Raw genomic sequence first — 23,353 nt, forward strand, 5'->3', positions numbered from 1 at the left:
TTTTTATGACATTGACTAGACCTAGAGCCTTCCAGAGGGAACCCAGGTGAGACTTGCCTCAGAGATGATTCCAGTTCCTGCTGGGCTCAGGGGAAGAGGGAGAGAGGACTATCCCCTACCTAGAGGACAAATCCTGTTTTCAAATAGGGATGCTGGGAGGCTTAATTAGCCCTTTTATCCCTACATTTTTGTGTCTTAAAGGAAGTTTCATACTAATTTGTTACTAACTAATTATAGAGAATATTCAGCTAGGTAATCTTTCAAATCTGTACTTGGAAATATTTTGTACTTGTTAAGTGTTTAAATCTTTGGAGAACTAGGAATAGATGTTTTTATTCTCTTGTCAAAATGGCTTTTAGAAGGTTTTTTACATGTTTTTACCACTAAATACTTCATTGCGTATTTCCTAAAGACATCACTTTTAAAAGATTTATTTAGAGAGAGAGAGAGCAAGCGCGTACATGCACAGAGTGGGGTGAGGGGCAGAGGGAGAGAGGGGAAGCAGGCTCCCCTCTGCACGGGGAGCCTGACACTGGGTTTGGTCTCAGGACCCTGAGCTCGTGACCTGAGAGGGAATCAAGAGTCAGAGGTTTAACAGACTGAGCCACCCAGGATGTCCTGAGGCTATCTGGGGACCCCACCCTAAGTGGCTTCATTGCCACAAATTTAAGTGTGATCAAAAGGGGGCTCAGTGTAAACAACAAAAGATACTCCTTCACTCAGAAAATTCCAAGGGTTTGGGGAGCTCTGCCAGGAACCAGGGGAAAAGACTAAATACATTTTTGTTTTGTATCACAGTTATCATAGGGGTGTGTATCTGACTAGCATTACCATTTATTTTAGAGCCAGAAGAGTTTACCTATGTCCAGGCACCTGGCTGGCTTAGTTGGTAGAGCATGCAACTCTTGATCTCAAGGTTGTGAGTTTGAGGTCTGTGTTGAGTGTGAAGCCTACTTAGAAAAAAAAAAAAGATAGTAAGAATACCTATGTCTTTAAGGAGCTAACCACACAGTGTGCCCAAGTCACTTGGCAAAGCCAAAGAGAAAAACTTGAATAACCATGTAAATACAATGATGTTAGTATATTAAAATTTTCCTGTAGACTGTTTTGAAAATATGACTATATGTCACAAAATAGTAGTCATCCATTAAGACTTTTATTTGTAGTTGATGCCAATCTAGGAAAAACGAGAGCATGCAATCTGTATACTGTATAGTTACAGCTATTTTAAAATGAATGGAAGTTGAGAATCTAAAGTGATCAATATCAACTCAGAAAATTGTGGTTATTATTTGTATTGTAGAAGGATTTATGTAGAGTTTCTGTTATAGTCTTATTTTTAAAAGCTAGGATGCCAGGGTTGCTCGGTTGGTTAAGCATCTGCCTTTGGCTCAGGTCATGATCTCAGAGCCCTGGGATTGAGCCTCACATCAGGCTCCTGCTCAGTGGGGAGTCTGCTGCTCCCTTTCACTCTCTGTCTTTCTCAAAAATAAAATCTTTAAAAATTATAAAAGCTTTGATTTGTCAAAGTGCTACTGGCACAGAACTTTTCAGGATTGTGTCTAGTGGATAGGTTGACTAGATACAGAGAAGTCTTCACTAAAGGTTGTGTGAATGTTTGCAGGGCTGTGAAGAACAAACCATCCCCTCTCTGCTCAGCTTCTGTTTGTGTGGATTTGTAGGCATCCAGCATGAGCTCCATCGCTCAGTGATAGAACTCCTAGGAGAAGGGAGGGGCATCAGAGGGCTTGGGCTTTGGGAAGAGACTGATGAGAGGGGTGTGGGGTAGTTGTAGTGGAAATTGGAGGGACAGGACACCAGCCACGGTTTGGCTTCTCTCTGAGCCTCTTCTTAACCATCTAATAGATAAACCCAACCTGCTCTTAGGCTGATCTGGACTTAGGGCTGGCTTGGGCCTCAGGAAACCCAGGGAAAGTAGGCCAAACATGTTCCTGCCTTGTAGACCCTTACCTCTCTTATCTCTACTTTAAGAATTGAGAGCTGGGTGGAAAGAGATACAGGGCTCACAAGTTGAATGGTAACATATTTAGTCAAAATTGCTTTTGCTCTTGCTTCATCCTCAGTATTCAGAGATCCTGGGACCTTACTTTCCTCTTCTTCTTTTTTTTAATCACCCTCACATTATACTGATGGTTTAAAATGTTCATGTGGCTCACACGCACATGTGTGTCAATTGAGAGAGAGGAAGAGAATTTTTCAGAGCCCAGGTCCCTCTGGGCAGTAGTGGCTGTGTCACCTAGCCTTCTCACAGCCAAAGCACACCCCTGCTTTAGCTCCTATCTTCCTTGTCCGTCACCCTCCCTCCCCCCTTTTTTCCAGCTGACTCCATGGAGAATGAAGTGAGTCTTTAATTTACTTCCCTCGGCAGTGGCCCTCTGGAGTTTTATTCCTACTTATCAAAATGCCCGGGACTGACCCTACAGGGATATGCTGCTCAGTGACCTCTTGGGTGATAGACCCAAGTCGGGGAGCTTTGGGGGCAAACACAGGGAACCTCAGCCCTTGGCCATTTTTTTTTTTTTTTAAAGATTTTATTTATTTATTTGACAGAGGGAGAGATCACAAGTAGGCAGGAAGGCAGGCAGAGAGAGAGAGGAAGGGAAGCAGGCTCCCCACGGAGCAGAGAGCCCGATGCGGGGCTCGATCCCAGGACCCTGGGATCATGACCTGAGCCGAAGGCAGAGGCTTTAACCTCTGAGCCACCCAGGCGCCCCAGCCCTTGGCCATTTTACAGGGCATGTGAATAGCAGAGATTCAGTAATAAAAGTAAAAATTTGACTTTGCAGATGTAATATTAATTTCAGTCACTGAGAAAGTTTGGCCTTGATGGTTAATTACATTTGTAAAATAACCTGTGTATATCATTAGGAGATTAAGCTTGTACTTTTTATTTGAATACAGCATTAAATTAAGTATTTTATGTTTATGTAATGTGGTCCTGTTTGTTACATTCTTTCTAAATACTGGTTTTTCTTTATGATACCTAAAAATAGGGACTCTAAGACAATAGATCTCCAGCTTTTTGGTCTTAAATCCTTTTATACTTTAAAAAATTATTGAAGATCCCCAAAAGCTTTTGTTTATGTGGCTTATAATGATCAATAGTCACTGTATTAGAGATGTAAAGATATCAATTTTTTTAAAATATAATAAACTCATAATGTATTAACATAATTTTTAGTGAAAAATGACTATATTTTCCAAAATGAAAAAATCAGAAGAGTAGAATTATTTTACACATTTGAAAATTTGAAAATATCTGCTTGAATAGAGACAGATTCTCAAATCTGCTTCTGCATGTTGTGACTTATTGTTTTGTTGACTTACTGTGTTGTTAAAGTAGATGAAGAATGTAATTGGAAAAGGGAGGAGTGTTTTAGCAGCCTTTTCAGATAATTATGTGGGTATTCTTTGATACTGTAACCGAAACTCTGACAAGTGGTAGTTTCTTCAAGGTTAATTGTAATATGGAATTTGAAACTATATCAAGGAACTTTTTGTATTCTGTTATATTAAAATCCATTAGTCTATCTTGCACTTTGAATGGCTCTTTAACCCATGCATGATTTTGACTTTGTGGCTCCTTTGACCTTTCTTGAGGATTCCAGGGGTTGCTGGACCTCTCTTTGGGAACTGCTGTCATAGAATCTGGAAGGGATCTTCAAGATGAATTCTGGTCTGTCTCTCTCTTGGCCTCATCTAAGAGGGGTAAGGGAAGCTAAGGGAGAACTGATTTGACCAAGGTCATGCAGCCAGTTTCCCATAGAGCTGTGGCTAGAATTTAGGTTTCTTGATGGATTCTGTAAACATGGCTGCAGTGCCTCTGTTGTGCTTGGTGCTGAGTCCCTGAACCGAGCTCCACTGCATTGCCTTTTAGAGAGAGTTGTCTCTTGTGGCCCTCTCCTTGGAGTCCTGAATGTTTTGTTCACCTTCTCTTCCTTATTTTGTCTTAATTAAGCTCCATATTGCGAAAAGTCTCCTTAGATTTCTGAATAAGATATCTTGAGCTGTGTCATTTTCTAGCTCTGTGGCTGCTTTGTGTATGTTAAATGTGTTTTTAAGTAACTGAAGGATAATCAAAAGGCATTTGGGCTACGTGTATGCATCAGGTTTTTGTCTTGCCTAGGAAAGGTGTTTTGAAATAACTTCAGAGATCCATAGTGGATCTCTCAGTAGGCTGGAAGAATCCAAAGTACCCTTTGAGTGCTGGAAGTGGGCTGAACTCTTGTTTTGTTCTTTAGTCTTTGAATTATATAAATTGCTTGACTAGTGCTGTTCTTTGAAGAAGCGTTGCCAAAAGTTTTTAGACTGAACGTTTTCAAGCTCTTAAAGCTCCTCCCCCTGTAAATTAGCATAAATGCATGGTTTTGTTTATACTCTTTTTTTTTAAGATTTTATTTACTTGACAGAGATCACAAGTAGGCAGAGAGGCAGGCAGAGAGAGAGATTGGGGGAGGGGGAGCAGGCTCCCCGCTGAGCAAAGAACCCAGTGTGGGGCTTGATCCCAGGACCCTCGGGTCATGACCTGAGCAGAGGCTTGTAACCCACTGAGCCACCCAGGTGCCCCATTTTGTTTATACTCTTAATGGAAAAGGAAGTGTGCATGGCACTCGCTGTGGAATTGCTTTGAGATAATTTGGGGAAATTTAATACAACTCAAGGTCACCAAAATTAATGAGGACATGTCGGTCTGGAATTATTTTGTTAATATCAAACATAGCATCAGGATGCTGCCAAGGGCCAGAAAGACATCTCTGAAAGTGCGTGGGCTGCTGTGCCGTGGTGAGGAAGTGTGTGCCACAGTTTTAAGATTTCAGTGTGGACTCTCCGAGCATTGTCTGCTTTGTGAACAAAGGCTTTGCTAGTACCTATGTGTCTTTGTGTTTTTCTGTTCTGTGTATTCTGCTCCCCAGGGGTGTGTCTTAGGGCTGTGCCTGCATGATTAATTCACTGATTCTTGGCCAGGCACTGCTCTATAGACAGGTGTCGATGTTTTTGAACTTAGCAGGACAGAGGAAACTTTTCCTTCACTCTCAAGATTGCTGTAAAGGACTGGAGTGGGATTGGCTGTGGGTTTCTTCATAATTATAGCCTCCATTAGGAAACCCAATATATTAAACTGTAGACATTAACATATTACTTAGGGATTGAGTATTTACTTTTCAGAGTGGTTCTTTTTAGAGCTTCTTTATATAGCTAGTTCTCCAGTTTCATTAAAATAGAATTTGATTCCCAGAATTTGCTTTGTAGGAATACCCGTCCTCATTAAGGCACAGCATACCCATAATCTCTCCTACAGCTCCTCTTCCCTGGAGATTGAGACAGTTTCACATGGGTTGGGGAGCAAATAAGGGAGATGCATTTTTTTCCTTAACAACTTTTTTCCTCTTGCCTGCCTTACAGTTCTGAGAGCTAATTTCTCAAGTCAGGGCTACCTTCCCTGTGTTTGAAAGGCTGTGCCCACTTGGATGTGTTTGTATGTGTGGGTGGAGCCCCATACAGACAAAATGCAATTGACTGCACTGCTGCCTGCTAAGATCAGCTTTTCCCCTGCCAGTTTCCTTTTGTTGCTTTTTTGAAGGAGATCAGTAACAGCAAAACCTACCCTTTACCTAGTTGGTGTGATTCTGAAGAGTAGAGAAAAGAATTCATTGTGTCATCCCTGTAATGAAATTTAGTGGCTCATGAAGGGTAGGGAAAGAGAATAACTAAATTTGGTGGGACTTAAATCTGTCACTTTTTGGTTTATTCTCTGTTTGGGGCATCTGATCACCTGGGTACTATTTTAAAGTTATTTTTAAAGTGTTTTTTGAGTAGGGGCCTCGACCAATGTCTCATATTCTAATAATATGTGTGGTTGTTGATGTTTAATTGATGTTTACTTCTATCTATCAGGAGCTTGGGGCTGAGGTTGTTTTGAAGATGTTCATTAACTGAGGGTTTACAGGAGGCTTCTCCTTGTTACTGTTTACCTCTAAGTGATTGTCATTCTTCCGCTACCACACAATTTCGTCTCTAAAATGACAGGCACTCAGATTACCTAGAGGTCGCTAATTAAAAATTGTCCTGTAAAAGCCGTCCCATAATCAGCCAAACACACTGTAAGCAAAACACTTATCTCAAGCGGTCTAGGATGAACCAGAGGGATTATGCTGATTACAGATATTGACTTCCACATAGAGTAGCTGCTGTTGAATTATCATCATATTCATATTCAGAATAAATTTCGCTTCCAAAGCTGATGACATCTAATTGATTTATTGCTTCCTTTCTAAAACCTAATGAACCTAAAGACATAGGATTGTTACTCCCTCAGAAATTTGGAATCTGCTTTGTCACTCAGTGAATGATAGTTCATCATTAGTTATATTAATTTGTATTTGTGGAACACCTTTCTTTGCTGTGCCTTAACACCCTTTGTAGGTGTTTTGGAAGTGCATTACTAATCCAAAAATTTAAATTTTATTACTAAATCATTTTACAGCTGTTTTTTGCTTTCATTGCCTTGAGAGGCTAAGTACATGACCTATGGGGACACACACTCATAAATCCTATGGTTGTTAAATAGATAGTCTTAAATTCTAGTTTTCCAGAACTAAAGGATTCAGTTACTTCATTTTGTTTCTGTTTCTTTTTAGGAGAACATAAAAGTTCTACTTCAAATTGTGTCTGGACCTTAATAAGAGATTTCAGTTCTGGAATAGTTTTTGTGTTGAATAATTAGAGACTTGTGTTTTGGTTTTTATTTTGGGAGATGGGAGGAATTTTAGGATAACCTGATTGTGGATGTGGTTGTCTGTAGCAGTTTGTCTTAGAAAAGATTATTTATTTTGTGCTCCTTCCCCACATTTTATTATGAAAAATTTGAAATATATAGAAAAATTGAAAGAATTGGTCAGTGAATCTTTATGTTAACATTTTGCTAATGCTTACTTTATCACAAAGCAGTCTGTCTAGCTTTCTCTTTATCTTCTTTCCCCCGCCAAGAAGAAATGACATTTATAGCTAATAGTAAAGTAGAACAGGCAAGAGAGAAAGAGACAGACAGACAAGCGCAGTACCTGGCGTATATTAGACATAATAGAGCAAGTTGACAAATGAGGGAGTGAACATGAATGAGTGAATGATCTGAATAGGACATGCTTCCAGGCCCATATACAGTTCCCACCTAATTCCCTGCCCTTGGGGATTTACTGTCTGGTCTGGAAGTGAGAAACCACAGAAGGCAAAGCACTTTGCCAGGTAGCTCATATGAAGGCTTCAGTGAAGGTCAGCATGGTCAAGCATGGCTGCTACTGGAGTTCAGAAGAGGAAGTATGACCCCAGAACACTGGGGCGGTTGACCGAGACTTCTTGGGAGAAATGGAGCTGAAGTTGGGCTAAGAGGTAAGGCAGAGCCTGTGAACAGAGAAGGACACAGGAACATTCTGAGTCATGGGGAGTGTGAGGCTCCCCACATACTGGGGAGGAGTGGCAGTGTGGTGCCTGCTGGAAGCCTTGCATTCAGGTGATTGGAAAGTATACTGTCTTCCAGATGGTGCTCGGAGGCAGCTCCAGGCAGGATCCACTCCCTCTTCCCTGGGCTCTCCTAGTTACTCTCATTCCAGGGCTCTGCCCATGCTGCTCACTATGCCTGGAACACATTCCCTCCGGATGTCTGTGTGGCTCCCTCTGTCCTCTGGCCTCTGCTCAGTGAGAACTCCCCCAGTCTCCTTCTGGCTGTGCCAACTCCCCAGCATGATTTGTTGTGTTTCCTGCTCTGTTCCCAAAGCCTAGTGGTAGGGTCTGTGACTATATAACCTTAATGTGTATATGTATGCATATATAGAGATACAAAGAAAATTGAAGGAATGAACAGGTGGGAGTTCTGACGCATAGAGTGTGTTTGTTTGGTCACTTTAAGACGTTTTCTTGTCCAAGCAGAGAAGCTTCAGCTGGGCAGAGAGTCACCAAAACGTATATTAGGGTCAGTGCACTTGTGAGGAAGGTTGAAATTTGGGTATGGTTAGTTTGCCCCTTCAGGGCATTCATCCTTGGCATTTTCTCTTGGAAAGATTCGTGTTCCTAATTGAAGTGCTTGGTGATCCTGATGCCTCTTGTCCTCCTTCCAGGACCCCTGCAGTGGATCATGAGTTGGTAATGCCCACTGAGGACCTCTGGGAGCCATGTCAGACGAATCCGCCTCAGGGAGCGATCCAGACCTGGACCCGGACGTGGAGCTGGAGGATGCGGAAGAGGAGGAGGAGGAGGAGGAAGTGGCAGTGGAGGAGCACGGCAGGGATGACGCGGAAGACCTACTGGATGGTGAGTGGCTCTAGCGAGTGACATAGGTTGCCTTATTTTTTCTTCTCTTGGGTTTTTTGCTGGGAGAGCATGGTGTTTCCAGTTGCATTTCTTAGGTCATCTGTTGTGAGAAGGTAGAGACTGGGAACACAGCAACAATGAACTCATATGCTATTTCTCAAGAAATGGCTTGTTGTACCTCTGTGTAGACCTCACTCTAGTACTGGATGAACCTTAGCATTTAACTCGTCTTTGACAGATGTGCAGATTCAGATTTGCAAATTTGAGAGTAGAGAATTCTTGCCCATGTCATGGAGGAGTCAATGGCAGAGTCCTTGTGGAGAGACTTTGTGGTCTGGGGTCATGAATTCATCAGGTGACCACAGGTAGGCATGAGGGTAGGTGTGAGTTTCCTGAAATTGTATTTATGGTTCTGCTTGTATGGACATGAGGGAATTATGTGGGGAGAGATTTTCTGATGATAGGCTCACAACTCCAGAATGCTTATTGCATCTCCTGTGGTGCTGCTCTGCCTCCTAGCCACTTCCAGTGACTGTAAATTGTTCCTGATGAGAGAGAACTGAACCTCTATAGCTGGTAGGCACCCCTCTGGATTCCTCTTTGGCTCACCCCTTCCTTTGCCCACAGCTTAACTGCAGTGGCGTTGACTTCTTCTTTTCATCTTCAGTCTAATGTCAGGTCATCTGGGCAGCCACAGGGCTTCTCATTTAATTCCAGGCTTTCATGGCATAGGATTTAGTTGTTTGTAAGATTCCTATTGACTGAGGAATAAAGTTTTTCTCTGTTTATAACAAACCACCTTGGTAGGATGCAACATTATACTAGGTTATCTCTGCTTGCATCTGAAGGAGCCTAGGAAAATGTGCTACTGCTTTTCTCCAGATTCAAGAAGGATGAACATGGATCCTCTTCCTTTGCTGAAGTACTATCTTCAGTTCTCATTCATCCTACCAGATGTTTTATGGTTCAGGGATCAGTTTTCCCTCATTTATACTATCTAGGAGTCTCTGCCTCATTTCTACTTCCCCCACCTTTGGCAGGGAAATTACCATTTTATTTATTTTTTTTTTCTTGATATTGTTTGCTGTCCCTGCTTGTTTATTCAGTTGGAGTCTCCCCAATTGGTTCTGCAGTTCCTTTCTATAAAGTAGAATAAGTAGAAGTAATGGAAGATAGTGCTGGAAGGGTACACCACCAGACTGCCTTGCTTGGCTCTCATGGTTCTTAAGATGGCATTAGAGTCCCCAGGTATCTGCATCAGTTTTTGCTTTTTATCATTTGGGTTCTCAGAATTATATTTTCACATACCTCCTAGAACTCTTGTCAGGTTTAGATCGGATTTAGGATGCTGCTGGTAGGTATGATGGATATATACACATTGTCTTCCCTCTTAGCTTTTTGGAATTCTGCCTTCCTTGTTAGGTTAATTATTAAAAGAAAAGCATGTGCTTCTCTGGACTTTACTATTATTTATTTAAAAGTGGTGAGAATTGTGATTTGTCTCAGAATAGTGTAGCTATGCAACTGGAGTGCTTTTTTTGTTTGTTTTTGTTTTTTTAGATTTTGTTTATTTATTTCAGAGAGAGAGATAGCAAGAGAAAGCATGAGTAGGGTGGTGGGGAGAGGGACAAGCCGGCTCCCCACTGAGCAGGGAGGCCAGTATGGGGCTTGATCCCAGGACCCTGGGATCATGTCCTGAGCCAAAGGCAGACACTTAACCACCCAGATGCCCCTGTAACGGAGTTTTTAAAAAAGATTATTTATACCATTCTCAGATGAAATAATTTTTAAAAATTTGAAATGAGTTATTTTTATTACTTATGAAGTTCAGAGTGTTAGGAAAAAATGTTCTGTAGGTGCTCTCTTCTTCTCTTGCTCTGCTAGGGTACGTTACTTCTTGGATTTTGATCAAGGATCCTTTTGATGTTTCACAGTAGTGTTAGAGCTCTACTCACCCAAGCACTCCCAAATGGAAGTGATGCTTCTGTTACTTGTGGCAACTCTGCTGCTGTTTTAGAGCTGATAGTTTTCCTGGTTCTCTTATTTTGCACACTGTGCAATTTTGCTGAACCATCTGAGACCTGCCCGTTTCTTCAGTCTTGCCCTTCCTGCCTTGGCTTGCTGGTCATCCCACAGTCTTAATGGGTAGAGCAGCCAGCTATTCTAAAATTAGGAATAGCTATGAATAGTCTTAGCTCGTATGGTGTGATGTGGCCTTTTATTGTCTTAGAGCAGTGGTTCTCAATGTAGGATGATTTTGCCTCCCAGGGGACAATTTACAGTGTCTGAAAACACTGTCATGACTTCCATAAGGTGAGGGAAAAATGCTGCTGGCATCTTGTGGGCAGAGACTCTGGATGCTGCTAAACATCCTACATTGCATAGGACAACTCTGTCCTACACACAGTTATTGTCCCCAAGTATCAGTAGTGCTAAGGTTGAGAAACCCTTTCAGAAAGGAAACTGTTACTTCAGCTCTTTTTATTTGAAGTCTCATCTCTACTGGATGACAATAACTCACTTTTGTAGTGCTTCCTCATCATTTACACAAACATCTGAATTACATACCCACCTTTTCAAAGAAATTTCTTTGGTGATTCCCTCTATTTGTATTTGTTTTCTTTATAATTTCTGCTTTATAATATTCTTCCTCCTACTTCTTTTGGGTTTGTTTAGCAATACTGCCAAACTTCTTTTTCTTTTCTTTTTTTTTAAAGATTTTATTTATTTACTTGACAACGATCACAAGTAGGCAGAGAGGCAGGCAGAGAGAGAGGGGGAAGCAGGCTCCCTGCTGAGCAGAGAGCCCGATGTGGGGCTTCATTGCAGGACCCTGAGATCATGACCTGAGCCAAAGGCAAAGGCTTAACCCACTGAGGCACCCAGTCGCCCATTACTTCCAAACGTCTTAAGAATGTGCTTACCAGGGGGCGCCTGGGCGGCTCAGTGGGTTAAAGCCTCTGCCTTTGGCTCCGGTCATGATCCCAGGGTCCTGGGATCGAGCCCTAAGTCGGGCTCTCTGCTCAGCAGGGAGCCTGCTTCCTCCTTTCCCTCTGCCTGCCTCTCTGCCTACTTGTGATCTCTGTCTGTCAAATAAATAAATAAAATATTAAAAAGAAAAAAAAAAAAGAATGTGCTTACCAGGGCTCCTGGGTGGTGCTAACAGACAACTAACTCTTGGTTTTGGCTCAGGTCAGGATCTTAGGGTCATAATATCGAACTCCACATCAGGCTCTGTGCTCAGCAGGGAGTCTGCTTGAGATTCTGCCTTTCCCTCTGCTCCTCTCAGTCGTGCTCTTCCTCTCTTTCTCTCTGTCTCAGATAAATAAATAAATCTTTAAAAAAAAAAGAATGTGCTTACATTTGTTTCCCTAATAAAAACAGTTAAAACTGTTAATTTCCCTCTAAGTACGGATTTAGTTCATCCCCTCACAAGCATTTTGACACAGTTTATCTTACTTATCTTGATAATCCTAGGTGTTAGGTAGGGCAGATACACTTTAGAGATAAGGAAATTGAGGCTTAGAAAGGCAAGTGACCCACTCGGTATGACTTCGCAAGAAAGTGGCAAAGCTGGGCCTTTGGTTTCCAAAGTGGTACTCCTTTTTCAAACCCATGCTGATTGTGAGACCATAGATTCATATCATTCCCTTGGCTATAATGGGTTGCTTTCTCTCTCTCTCTCTCTCTTTTTTTTTTTTTTTTTGTTGTTTGTTTGTTTGTTTGTACTGTGAAGGAAGAAATTGATTAATACTATTGACCAGAGATGAGAAGTAATAGCATGAGTAAAGGCATAGTAGAGAGGCAGGTATGACATATGCTAGAGAATGATGACCCATCTTACTTGCTATAGACTAGACACATTAGGGGAATGACCAGAGTGAGACTGGAATGATATAGCCTGGAATCAGTTTAGGGGGGAGTTTAGAATTTGTTTTAAAGGCAGCATGGGAATTGATGGAAGTTTTTACCAAGGAGCATTCATTAAACCTTTGATTTTTAAGAATGTTACTTAGCAGTGTACAGAAGAGGTGGCCTGTAGATAGTGAAGAGCAATTAGGTCTGTGGTAAAACTTTATGGGAAGGATTAATGAGATTTTTGAACTGTTGGGATCAGTTGACCTGCATAGGAGGAGTAAATGGTCAGATTTGTTACAGTAAAATTTATAGGACTTGGTGACTTATTGCATATGTGGGGCAGGTTGAAGACAGAATAGGTAAAGTCTGGGAGGATGATGAAATCTTTACAAATGCGGAAGAATGGGGTAGATAGGAAGTGGATGGGGGAGTTAGAGGTATTTTTAGCTTTGCTGCATTATATGGGGCATTGTCTCCCCCTTGATACTGACCTTTGAATGTTGGCTTGTGGGAGAGTAGTCTGACAGCACGGAGGCTTTGGCTCTTGGGGAGCACCATGATTTGGTCTTTAAAAGGTGGGGAGAAGACAGTGCTTTCCAATTTCTAACATACTGTGGGGCTTTTGGCGTGTTATAAGACATTTTGGATTTTTTTTTAAAGATTTTATTTATTTGACAGAAGGAAGCGAGAGAGCACAAGCAGAGGGAGCAGCAGAGGGAGAGGGCGAAGCCGGCTCTCCGCTGAGCAGGGAGCCCTATGAGGGGCTCGATCTCCGGACCCTGGGATCATAACCTGAGCTGAAGGCAGACACTTAACCATCTGAGCCACCTATGCGCCCCTGGATTGCTTTTTCATTTCCCTGTTTTTCTTTTCTCCTAATGCATGTGTTGGATTTTCTCTATTCTCTTGGAATGGTGGGAGAAGTTAGGTGTTAGCACCTTTGGGGCCTATCATTATCAGAGGCAGAAGTTCAAAACCTGGTGCCTGTGGTGCCACGGTGGCTCAGTCGGTTAAGCATCTGCCTTTTAGATCAGGTCATGATCCTGGAGTCCTGGGGTTGAACCCCGCATTTGGCGGGGGGGGGGAATCCCTGCTCAGCGGGGAGTCTGCTTCTACCTCTCCCTCTGCCCCCATGTCCCCTGTGCTTGTGCTAGCTCTCTCTCTCTCATAAATAAATAAAATCTTTAAAGACAAAACAAAAAACCTGGTGCCCCTGGAATTGGCTTTCCTTATGCAAAAGTGGTTTTTCTGGCCCAGTATTTTCTTCTAGCTCAGCTTCAGGTCCAATATCTTGCCCCAGATAAGGTATTTTGAAATATTTAGATGAAGAGAACTCCTACAGTAATCTAGCTTTTACCAAAAAAAAGTTTGTTTCCAGTTGCCATTTAATGTGTTTCAGTGAATGTGAAAGTGTGGCATGGCTAGTTCATGTCAGAGTCCTGGGTGTACTTGGCTTTGTAAAGAGATTTTCCTTTGCCTTGGTGTTTTGTTTGCACTTTTGTTTTTCTCATTATTACTGCGCTCTAATCCTACAGTGGATTCTTCCTTTCATGGCTTTAGCAACCATAAGTGATAAAGTTTAGATCAAGAGATATTTCCAAGGGTTTTCCTGTGTATATACATGGCAAAAATCTTAACATCTGTTTCCCCAAGGTAGCTTCTTATACCCCTGCAGCAGGGAGACAGGAGAGAAAAGTAGCAAGAAACCTGGGCCTAAATATGCCCTTATAGGTTGCACGGGCAGAGGACATGCTTAAAATTAAAAAAATTTTTTTAAACAAGAACGTCATGTGTTTTTATTAACATTCATCTGGATTAATGGATCTAATTCCTGATTTCGCTCATTCTGCAGGTGTATGATGAATCTTAGTTAATAATATGATTCCCCTTCCACTACCACTTATACTTGTTGTAGGCTACCTTTATTCTTGTGAAATATTTGCAAGGAAAATCCAGATGCCCCATTCTTTCCTACGGTATGGTATTTTTACTTCATTACTTGTGCGGGTATTTTTGGTCTTAGCCTGATTCTCCATCAGGGTTCTGGGGCCACCACCACTCTTTTCTTCTGAGAGCATTCTACTCATCCAAGCTGTTTGGCCCATGTTATGAATAGCCTTGTTAAGCTAAGACAAGAGTAGGGTTTTTCTAAAGGAATTTTAGTGGAGAAAAGACCAAGCCCTACCCAGAAACTGCAGGCTTAAAGAACTTACTGGTTATTCTAAGAATGATTGCTTGCCAGAGGGTTTTATTTCCAAACTTGCTTCCCCAGGTTGCAGTAGGCATATTGGGAGTTTATGGAGCTTCAGGATGAACATGACAAACCTAGTTAGAGTGCCAGTTTTATCAGGAGATTGGGGGAGTGGTGTTGGGGGTTGAGACTTTCGTACTTTAACTGATAAGGAATTAAAAATATTTTTGTAATGAAAATTAGGCCTAGAAACCACAATTCATACGCATTTTTAAGGTAAAATGGGATTTTTTTTTCAAATAAATTTTAGAGTATGAATGTTTTTGTTTTTTAAAAATTTTATTAATTTATTTGACACAGAGAGAGAGTAAGAGCACAGGCAGGGGGAGTGGCCGGCAGAGGGAGAGGGAGAAATAGGCCCCTGTGGAGCAGGAACCCAATTCAGGGCTCAATCATAGGACCCTGGGATCATGACCTGAGCTGAAGGCAGATGCTTAACCAACTGAGCCACACAGGTGCCCCAGTTTGAGTGCATTTTGAATGGTACCCTGAGAGTCCCAAAGGGTAAGAACATTTTCTGTGGGCATTTAGGACTCCTCAGTAGAAAAGTTTGAGGAGTCCTGGTTTAAGTTAGTCAAGATCTGGGCACAGACTGCCTTGATGGGTACATCTTTTTAGAAGGTGAAGGCTGCTTTTTTGTTTATTTTATTTTTGTCTATTTTACATGACAAATCAGGATACTGAGATACTGGAATTGAAACTAGATATGTTCCTTCTGGAACCTGCTTCATGCTGTCTTGTTGACAGAAAGCTAACCTCCTGGATGTCAACTTTGGCCTTAGGCTGACCTCCTTCACTTTAGACCACTGGTTAGGGAAAGCTGATCTCCTTCTCAACCCCTAGATCTCAGACTCTTCTGCAGGGAGTTTGCTTTTTGCTTTTTCTCTGACTGCATTCTATTTGTCCTCTTTGCTTACAATGCAAAGAATTGGGTAAAGTGTTCTAGGCAGAGGGCCAAGGCAAAGCCCTAGTGTGGGAACAAATTTGCTTGTTTAAGAATCAGGAACGTAGAGGCCATGGTGGCTGGAGCATAGAGAGTAAAGGCCAGAGTGGTCTGGGGTGAGATAGGAAGGGGCCTGAGCATGTAGGGGCAGTGGTGGCGGTTTGAAATATACCTGGAATCCTGGGTTTATTTGTTTGGGTTCTGGCTGTTGCACTTTCAGATTCTCACTGTGAGTTCTGGACATAATCAGTAAATAGTAGCAGTCTGCAGGAAAAGTTATGCTGTCTGAGCAGCTGCAAGTCAAAGAAGTGTGGGGAGCTTCTAGAAATTTGTACTAAGTCAGAATGGGTGGTTTTGTTTCATAAAGAATCGTACCTGGGAGGAGTGAGTTCAGCAGTCTAATGGGAATCCTACCCAATGTTCTCTCCCTCGTATGGAAGCCCCCATGGGCCTTCACAAGGCAGCATAAGTTATGGAGTTTGACTTTTCACCATTTATTATGGCATCTCTGTCACATAAGACATCCTTACTTTGAGCCTAGATTTATTTTCCAAGAATAGTTTTTTTTTTTTTAAAGATTTTTATTTATTTATTTGACAGGCAGAGATCACAAGTAAGCAGATAGGCAGGCAGAGAGAGAGAGAGAGGAGGAAGCAGGCTCCCTGCAGAGCACAGAGCCCAATGTGGGGCTCGATCCCAGGACCCTGGGATCACGACCCGAGCCAAAGGCAGAGGCTTTAACCCACTGAGCCACCCAGGCGCCCCTCCAAGAATAGTTTTAAAGAAACTTTATGAAACCTGTGATTGCATAATGTCCTAGATCTAGATCCCTTTTTGGAGAGAGTGTTTGGAATTTGAATAATATTTTAAAATCTATAATGCCAAATGGCTTATTGACTTTACTGTTTAATAACTTTGTGATTGTGAGTAACATGTGCTTATTAAATAAATTTTGGAAATACACAGTATTATAAAGGACACAAAAATCACATGTAATTCCATCAGCCAGTGATAGCAAGATACTTTGTTGTAGTTTTCCCATCCTTTTGCTATGCAAATGTGTATTTTTACAAAACTAGAGTCCTATTGTGTATCCCTTTTTGCATGTGCCATTTAAAAGTCTTCATAATTATAGTGACTTTGTAATTCCATGGCATTTCACTTATTTTTACTTTTCTAAGCTTTTATTTATTTAAAAAAAATTTTTTAATAAGTGTTAGCTCTTCTTCTTTTTTTTTTTTTTTAATTTTATTTATTTATTTGACAGACAGAGATTACAAGTAGGCAGAGAGGCAGGCAGAGAGGAGGAAGCAGGCTCCCTGCCCAGCAGAGAGCCCAATGTGGGGCTCGATCCCAGGACCCTGGGATCATGACCTGAGCCGAAGGCAGAGGCTTTAACCCACTGAGCCACCCAGGCGCCCGTATTTTTTAAGATTTTATTTATTTATTTGACGGAGAGAGAGATCGCAAGTAGGCAGAGAGGCAGGCAGAGAGAGAAGGGAAAGCAGGCTCTCCGCTGAGCAGAGAACCCGATGCAGGGCTCGATCCCAGGACCCTGAGATCATGACCCGAGCTGAAGGCAGAGGCTTAACCCACTGAGTTACCCAGGTGCCCCCTAAGTTTTTATTTCTAAAAAATAAAAAATAGGGAAGCGTATAACACCAAGAGTGAACCCTAATGTAAATTATAGGTTTTGGGTAATAATGATGTGGCAATGTGGGCTCATCCACTGTGTGTAACAGATGGACCACTTTGCTGGGCGATATTGATAATGGGTGAGGCTATGCATGTATTGGGGTGGGGGTATATGGTAAATCTCTGTACCTTCCTCTCAGTTTTTCTGTGAACCTAAAACTATGGGAATATCCTATGCCTCCAGTCTTTTACCCAGTGTTTTCAGTTTCCATTTATGATTTCTGCTTGTATCACTTACTAATATGGTAGCTGCAAAATGGTGATTTTTGTGATTCTATATTCCTTTTACATTTATTTGTATTTTTTGGTAAAGATGAGCTCTCCCTCCCCACTTTATTTTTCTTCATCCTTTTCCTCCTCATTATTATTATTTATTTTTTTTAAAATATCAATATGGTCTCAGATCCTTTTTTGAAAAATTCCGTGTGATAGAGGCTCCTGGGCGGCTGAGTCACCCATGGTTAACCATCTGACTTCCACTGAGTTCATGATCTCAGGGGTCCTGGAATTGAGTCCTGCATGGGACTCCATGCTCAGTGGGGGGGTCTCCCTCTCCCTCTGACTGTCCCCCTGCTCATGCTTCCTCTTTCAAATAAATAAATAAAATCTTGAAAAATTCAGTGTGATAGAATCCATTCCTCTTGTTCATTTTGATGCTCAAATCGTCCCAGAGTTGGCTAGTGGGAGCCCCTTACAGCTAACTTCACTGTTCCTTTGGACACGTTCCCTATAGTTTGTGATCACTTCCTTTTCTTTCTGGCACAGCAGTGTTCCAGACCTAGCTTGTATTTTCTCTCTTCCAACCTGGTAACTGGCTTTTTCTCCAAAGATTATTGGTTTCTTTTAGAGGGAAATGGTACTTAGAAGCTAAGATCTGGGCTATACATGTGCTCATTACTACTGGAATATCATTGATTATAGGCTCTTTTGGTCTGTAGAGCCAGGAAATACATTTATTTAAATAATTGTGTTCATAAACAGTGCTCTAAACTTTAAAACTTCTCCTATTTCCTATTTGTATCTTTCTTCCACAGTGAGAACTTGGTTTTCAGCATCAGTGTATTTATTAATTTGCTTAGTTTTACAGTAGGTTCAAATAATTTCAGATGTTTTTGCTACAAACAATAAATCTAAAGTTCAAGAGTTTTTTTGCAGGGCGCCTGGGTGGCTCAGTGGGTTGGGCCGCTGCCTTCGGCTCAAGTCGTGATCTCTGGGTCCTGGGATCGAGTCCCTCATCAGGCTCTCTGCTCAGTAGGGAGCCTGCTTCCCTTTCTCTCTCTGCCTGCCTCTGTGTCTACTTGTGATCTCTCTCTGTCAAATAAATAAATAAAATCTTTAATGAAAAAAAAAAGGTTTTTTGGAGTTTTTTTTCTTTTAATATATCCCACTAAGCTATTTAGTCAGAGTATTATATAGTTGGATTTTTGTTTTTTTTCCCCAGCCTTATTAAGGTTTAATTGTATGCTATGTATATATCCCTAAAACTATCACCAAAATCAAGATAATAAGCATATGCCTTACCCCTGAAAGTTTCCTTATTCCCTTTTGAAGTCCTTCCCTCCTTTTCCTGCCCTCTAACCCTGTGCCTAGTGAACCACTGATCTGCTTTCTGTCCTTATTGATTATATTTTGGTATAAATGAAACCACATAGGGTATTCTCTTTGGGGGCATCTGGCTTCTTGCACTCAGCATAATTAAGATTCATCCATGTTGTGTATACCAGTTGTTCATTTCTTTTCATTGCTTACGAGAAGTATTGGATAGTATAGATATATTCCAATTTGTTTATCCATTCTATGTGGGTTCTTTCTTCCTCTCTTCCCTCTTTCTTTCTTTCTCTCTCTCTCTCTCTCTCTCTCTTTGTTATTATAAAGGAAGCCACTATTGAACATTCATATACAAGCCTTGTATGGATATGTGCTTTCATTTTACTTGGATAATGGATTTTGTCATCTTTATTAGCTATCCAGGTCATGGGGAATTGGATAGAACTGAGTGAGAATAGAACATAGTGACATTTTGCTAGAGACTTCTGTTTAGATGAACCATTAATGTTCAGTGAATAAGATTATTTATCTGCCTATAGATCCAGGTGACTGTTTTGTAGCCCACAGACCACCATCTATTTACAAGACTCTCAGAGTAGACTGTTAAATGCATTAGTTGAAATGAAGTTGTTGTTGTTGTTGTTGTTGTTGTTTTTAAGGTTTATTTATTTGAGAGAGATAGTAGGAGAGGGGCAGGGGAGAACCAGGCTGTTTGATGAGCAGGGAGCCAGACATGGGGCTCAGTCCTAGGACCCTGGGATCATGACCTGAGCTGAAGGCAGACATTTAATTGATTGAGCCACCCAGGCACCCAGAATGAAGTTTTTGTGAGAAAGGTACCTAATAGAGTCTTTTAGGAGCCAAATTGTGTAAAAAGCTGTGTAGTCCAGTGAGTTTCAGTGCCTAAAAGAGTGGTGGATCCCAAAAAGAGAACAGAGGACATCAGGATAGCAGTACAGTGTGTGAGAGTGAGAGGGGAAAGGAATGCATTCATTTAGTCATTCAGTAATATTTATTGAGCACTTTTTGCTAGGCAATGTCATGGGTGTTGGAGATAGAGCAGGGAACAAAATTGCCTCTATACAGGGGATTTCTATTTATTAGGTAGAGACAGATGATAAATACATAAACAGGGTGTCAGAAGGTTTTAAGTGCTATGAAGAAAGGGGGACTAGGTAAAATATAAATGTGGTGTGGTTCTATTTTATGTAGCATGGTCAAGAGAGACCTTACTTGATCAGGTGACTTTTGAGTGAGCCATGAAGGAAATTAGGGGGCTAGACTGGTTGGTGGTTGTCTAGGGAAAGAGCATTCAAGACAGGTAGGATAGCAGAAGCAAAGATCTAAAGGCAGGAGCTTTCTTAATGTGTGGAAGAAACAACAAGGAGCCATGGTAGCTGAAGCAGAGTATGCTGGGATGAGGGTGATTAAAGAGAGACCATGGGTTCTGACTGCATGGGGCTTATTATGTGATTTGGGAGCTGCTAGACTGAACAGAGGAATGAGATCTGGTCTAGGTTTTAAAAGATCACTGTGACTGATATGTCAGGAGCAGGCTAAGGGAGATAAGGTCAAAAGACTAATTAGGAAGACATTGCAAAATCCAGGCAAGAGGTGATGGTGGCTTGGTGGTTAGTAGTTGAATTCTGGATATGTTTCGAAGATAGAGCAATAGGATTTGTTGATGAAGTGGTTGTAGATTGTGTGAAAGAGAGACGATAAGAATGGGTTCCAAAGCTTTTGGATTGAACAACTTGAATATGCCATTTTCTGAGCTTGGGAAGACTGGGAGAGGCATAGATTAGAGACAGATAAAACTTTAGTTTTGGAAACATGTTAAATTTGACATGGCTTATGTCTCCAAGTTGAGATGTCTAGAAGGCAGTTAGATTATGGAGTGAAGTTCAGAGGAGAACTCTACATTGACGATAAAAACATGGGCTATATCAGTATGTAAATGTATGTTATGGGACAGGATGAGATCATCCCAGAAATAAGAGAAGTGGCCTGAGTGACTAAGAGCTGGGCACTCAAAGATGGGGAAGGGGATGAAGATGGTCTAGGAAAGAAGACTGAGAAGAAATGGCCACTGAGGCAGTAGGAAAGAGAAAAATGCTATGGTAGTCCTCACCCCCCATTGTATTTCACAGCAGTAGCAACATCAACCATGTTACTTAAAGGCTAACAATAGCTAGGATAGTATGAGGAGTAAGAATTGACTGTTGGATATTTGCAATATTTGCAAATCAATCAATGTGATACATCACATCAGATAAGAGAAAGGATAAAAACTGTGTCATCATTTCAATAGATGCAGAAAAAGCATTTGACAGAGTACATTCATTCTTGATAAAAACACTCAATAAAGTAGGTCTAGAGGGAACATACCTCAACATAATAAGGGCTCTATATAAAAAACCCACAGCTAATATCATCATCAGTGGGGAAAAACTGGGAGCTTTTCCCCTAAGGTCAGGAATAAGACAAGGATGTGCATTCTCACCATTTTTGTTTAGCATAGTACTGGAAATTCTAGCCACAGCAGTCAGACAACAAAAAGAATTAAAGACATCCACTTCAGTAAGGAAAGAGTAAAATTTCCACTGTTTGCAGATGACATGATACTATATATAGAAAACCCTACAGACTCCTCCAGAAAACTACAAGAACTAGTAAATGAGTTCAGTAAGATCACAGGATACAAAATCAACATACAGAAATCTGTTGCATTTCCATACACTAATAAAGAAGCGGCAGAGGAAAAATTAAGAAAAGAGTCCCATATACAGTTGCACCAAAAATAGTAAAATACCTGGAAATAAAGTTAATCAAAGAAATGAAAGATGTGTATTCTGAAAAATGTAAGATATTGGTGAAAGAAATTGAAGATGACACAAAGAAATGGAAAGACATTCTTTTACTCATGGATTAAAAGAACAGATATTATTAAAATGTCTATACTACCCAAAGTTATCTACAGATTTAATGCAGTCCCTATCAAACTACCAATAGCATTTTTATGGGACTAGAACAAATAATCCTAAAATTTGTATGGAACCAAGAAAGACCCCAAATAACCAAAGCAATCTTGGGAAAAAAAAATTTTTTTTTGAAGGTATCACAATTCCAGACTTCAAGTTATATTACAGAGCTGTAATAATCAAACCAGTATGGTACTGGCACAAAAAATAGACACACAGATCAATGGAACAGAATAGAAAGCCCAGAAATAAACCCACAATTATATAGTCAATTAATCTTTGACAAAGGAGGAAAGAATATGCAATGGTAAAAGGTCTCTTCAACAAATGGTGTTAGGAAAACTGGACAGCTACATGCAGAAGAATGAAAGTGGGCCACTTTCTTACACCATACACAAAAATAAACTCTAGATTAAGGACCTAAATATGAAGCCTGAAACCATAAAAATCTTAGAAGAGAGCACAGGCAGTAATTTCTCTGACATTGGTTGGTTATAGCAGTATCTTTCTGGATAGGTCCTCTTGAAGGCAATGGAAACAAAAACAAAAATAAACTTTTGAGACTTCCTCAAAATAAAAAACTTGCACAACAAAGGAAACAACCAACAAAATTGAAAGATAGTCTACTGAAGGGGAGAAGATATTTGCAAATGACATATTTGATAAAGGGTTAGTATCCGAAGTATAAAAAGAATTTCTACAACTCAACACTGAAAAAAACAAATAATCCAATTTAAAAATGGGCAGAAGAGATGAACAGACATTTCTCCAAAGAAGATATCCAGATGGCCAACAGACACATGAAAAGATGTTCCACATCATTCAACATCAGGGAAATGCAAATCAAAATAACAATGAGATATCACCTATACCTGTTAGAAATGCTAAAGTGAAAAACAAACAAGTTTTGGCCAGGATGTGGAGAAAAAGGAACCCTCGTGTACTGTTGGTGGGAGTGCAAACTGGTGCAGCCACTGTGGAAGACAGTATGGAGATTCCTCAAAAAATTAGAACTACCTTGAATCCAGGAATTGCACTACTGGTTATTTACCCCAAAATTACAGAAACACTAATTCAAAGAGATACATGCCACCACTATGTTTATTGAGGCATTTTTTGTGATAGTCAAATTATGGCGGCAGCCCAAGTATTCATCAGTAGATGAATGGATACAGAAGATTTGTGAACAAACACACACACACACACACACACACACACACACACACACACACACCGGAATATTATTCAGCCACAAAAAAGAATGAAATCTTGCCATTTGCAACAACATGCATGGATCTAGAGAATATAGTGCTAAGTGAAATAAGCCAGAGAAAGACAAATACCATATGATTTCACTCACTTGTGAAATTTAAAAAATGAACAAAGGAAAAAAAAAGTAACAAACCAAAAAACGCAGACTCTTAACTATAGAGAACAAACTGATCCTTACCAAAGGGAAGGTAGGTGGAGGCATGGGTAAAATAGGTGAAGGGGATTAAGAATAGACTTACCTAATTTTTTAAAAGATTTTATTTATTTATTTGATAGAGTGAGAGAGCACAAGAAGGTAGAGCAGCAGAGGGAGAGGGAGAAGCAGGCTCCCCATGAGCAGGGAGCCTGACACAGGGCTTGATCCCAGGACCCCGAGATCATCATGACCTGAGCTGAAGGCAGACGCTTAATCCACTGAGCCATCCAGGTGCCCCAAGAATAGACTTATCTATTTTTTTTTTTTTAAGATTTTGTTTATTT

General features: G+C 40.8%; 1 protein-coding gene across 7 annotated transcripts in view; it reads left to right on the top strand.

Moving 5' to 3' along the window:
- The window catches only part of RAD54L2 (RAD54 like 2), a 110,982-nt gene that overhangs the window by 33,539 nt on the left and 54,090 nt on the right, over positions 1 to 23,353 (top strand). For 6 of the 7 annotated variants that reach the window (XM_032868177.1, XM_032868180.1, XM_032868176.1 and 3 more), the window contains one exon: positions 8,133 to 8,325. In XM_032868177.1, coding sequence (XP_032724068.1) covers positions 8,187 to 8,325 — 139 coding nt within the window. In that variant the 5' untranslated portion in view covers positions 8,133 to 8,186. Of the gene's footprint in view, positions 1 to 7,202; positions 7,408 to 8,132; positions 8,326 to 23,353 lie in introns of those variants that run through there. The other variant, XM_032868181.1, reaches the window with a different exon arrangement.

Source organism: Lontra canadensis, unplaced genomic scaffold (assembly GCF_010015895.1).
Source record: "Lontra canadensis isolate GAN:19392208 unplaced genomic scaffold, GSC_riverotter_1.0 scaffold35, whole genome shotgun sequence".
NCBI lineage: Eukaryota > Metazoa > Chordata > Mammalia > Carnivora > Mustelidae > Lontra > Lontra canadensis.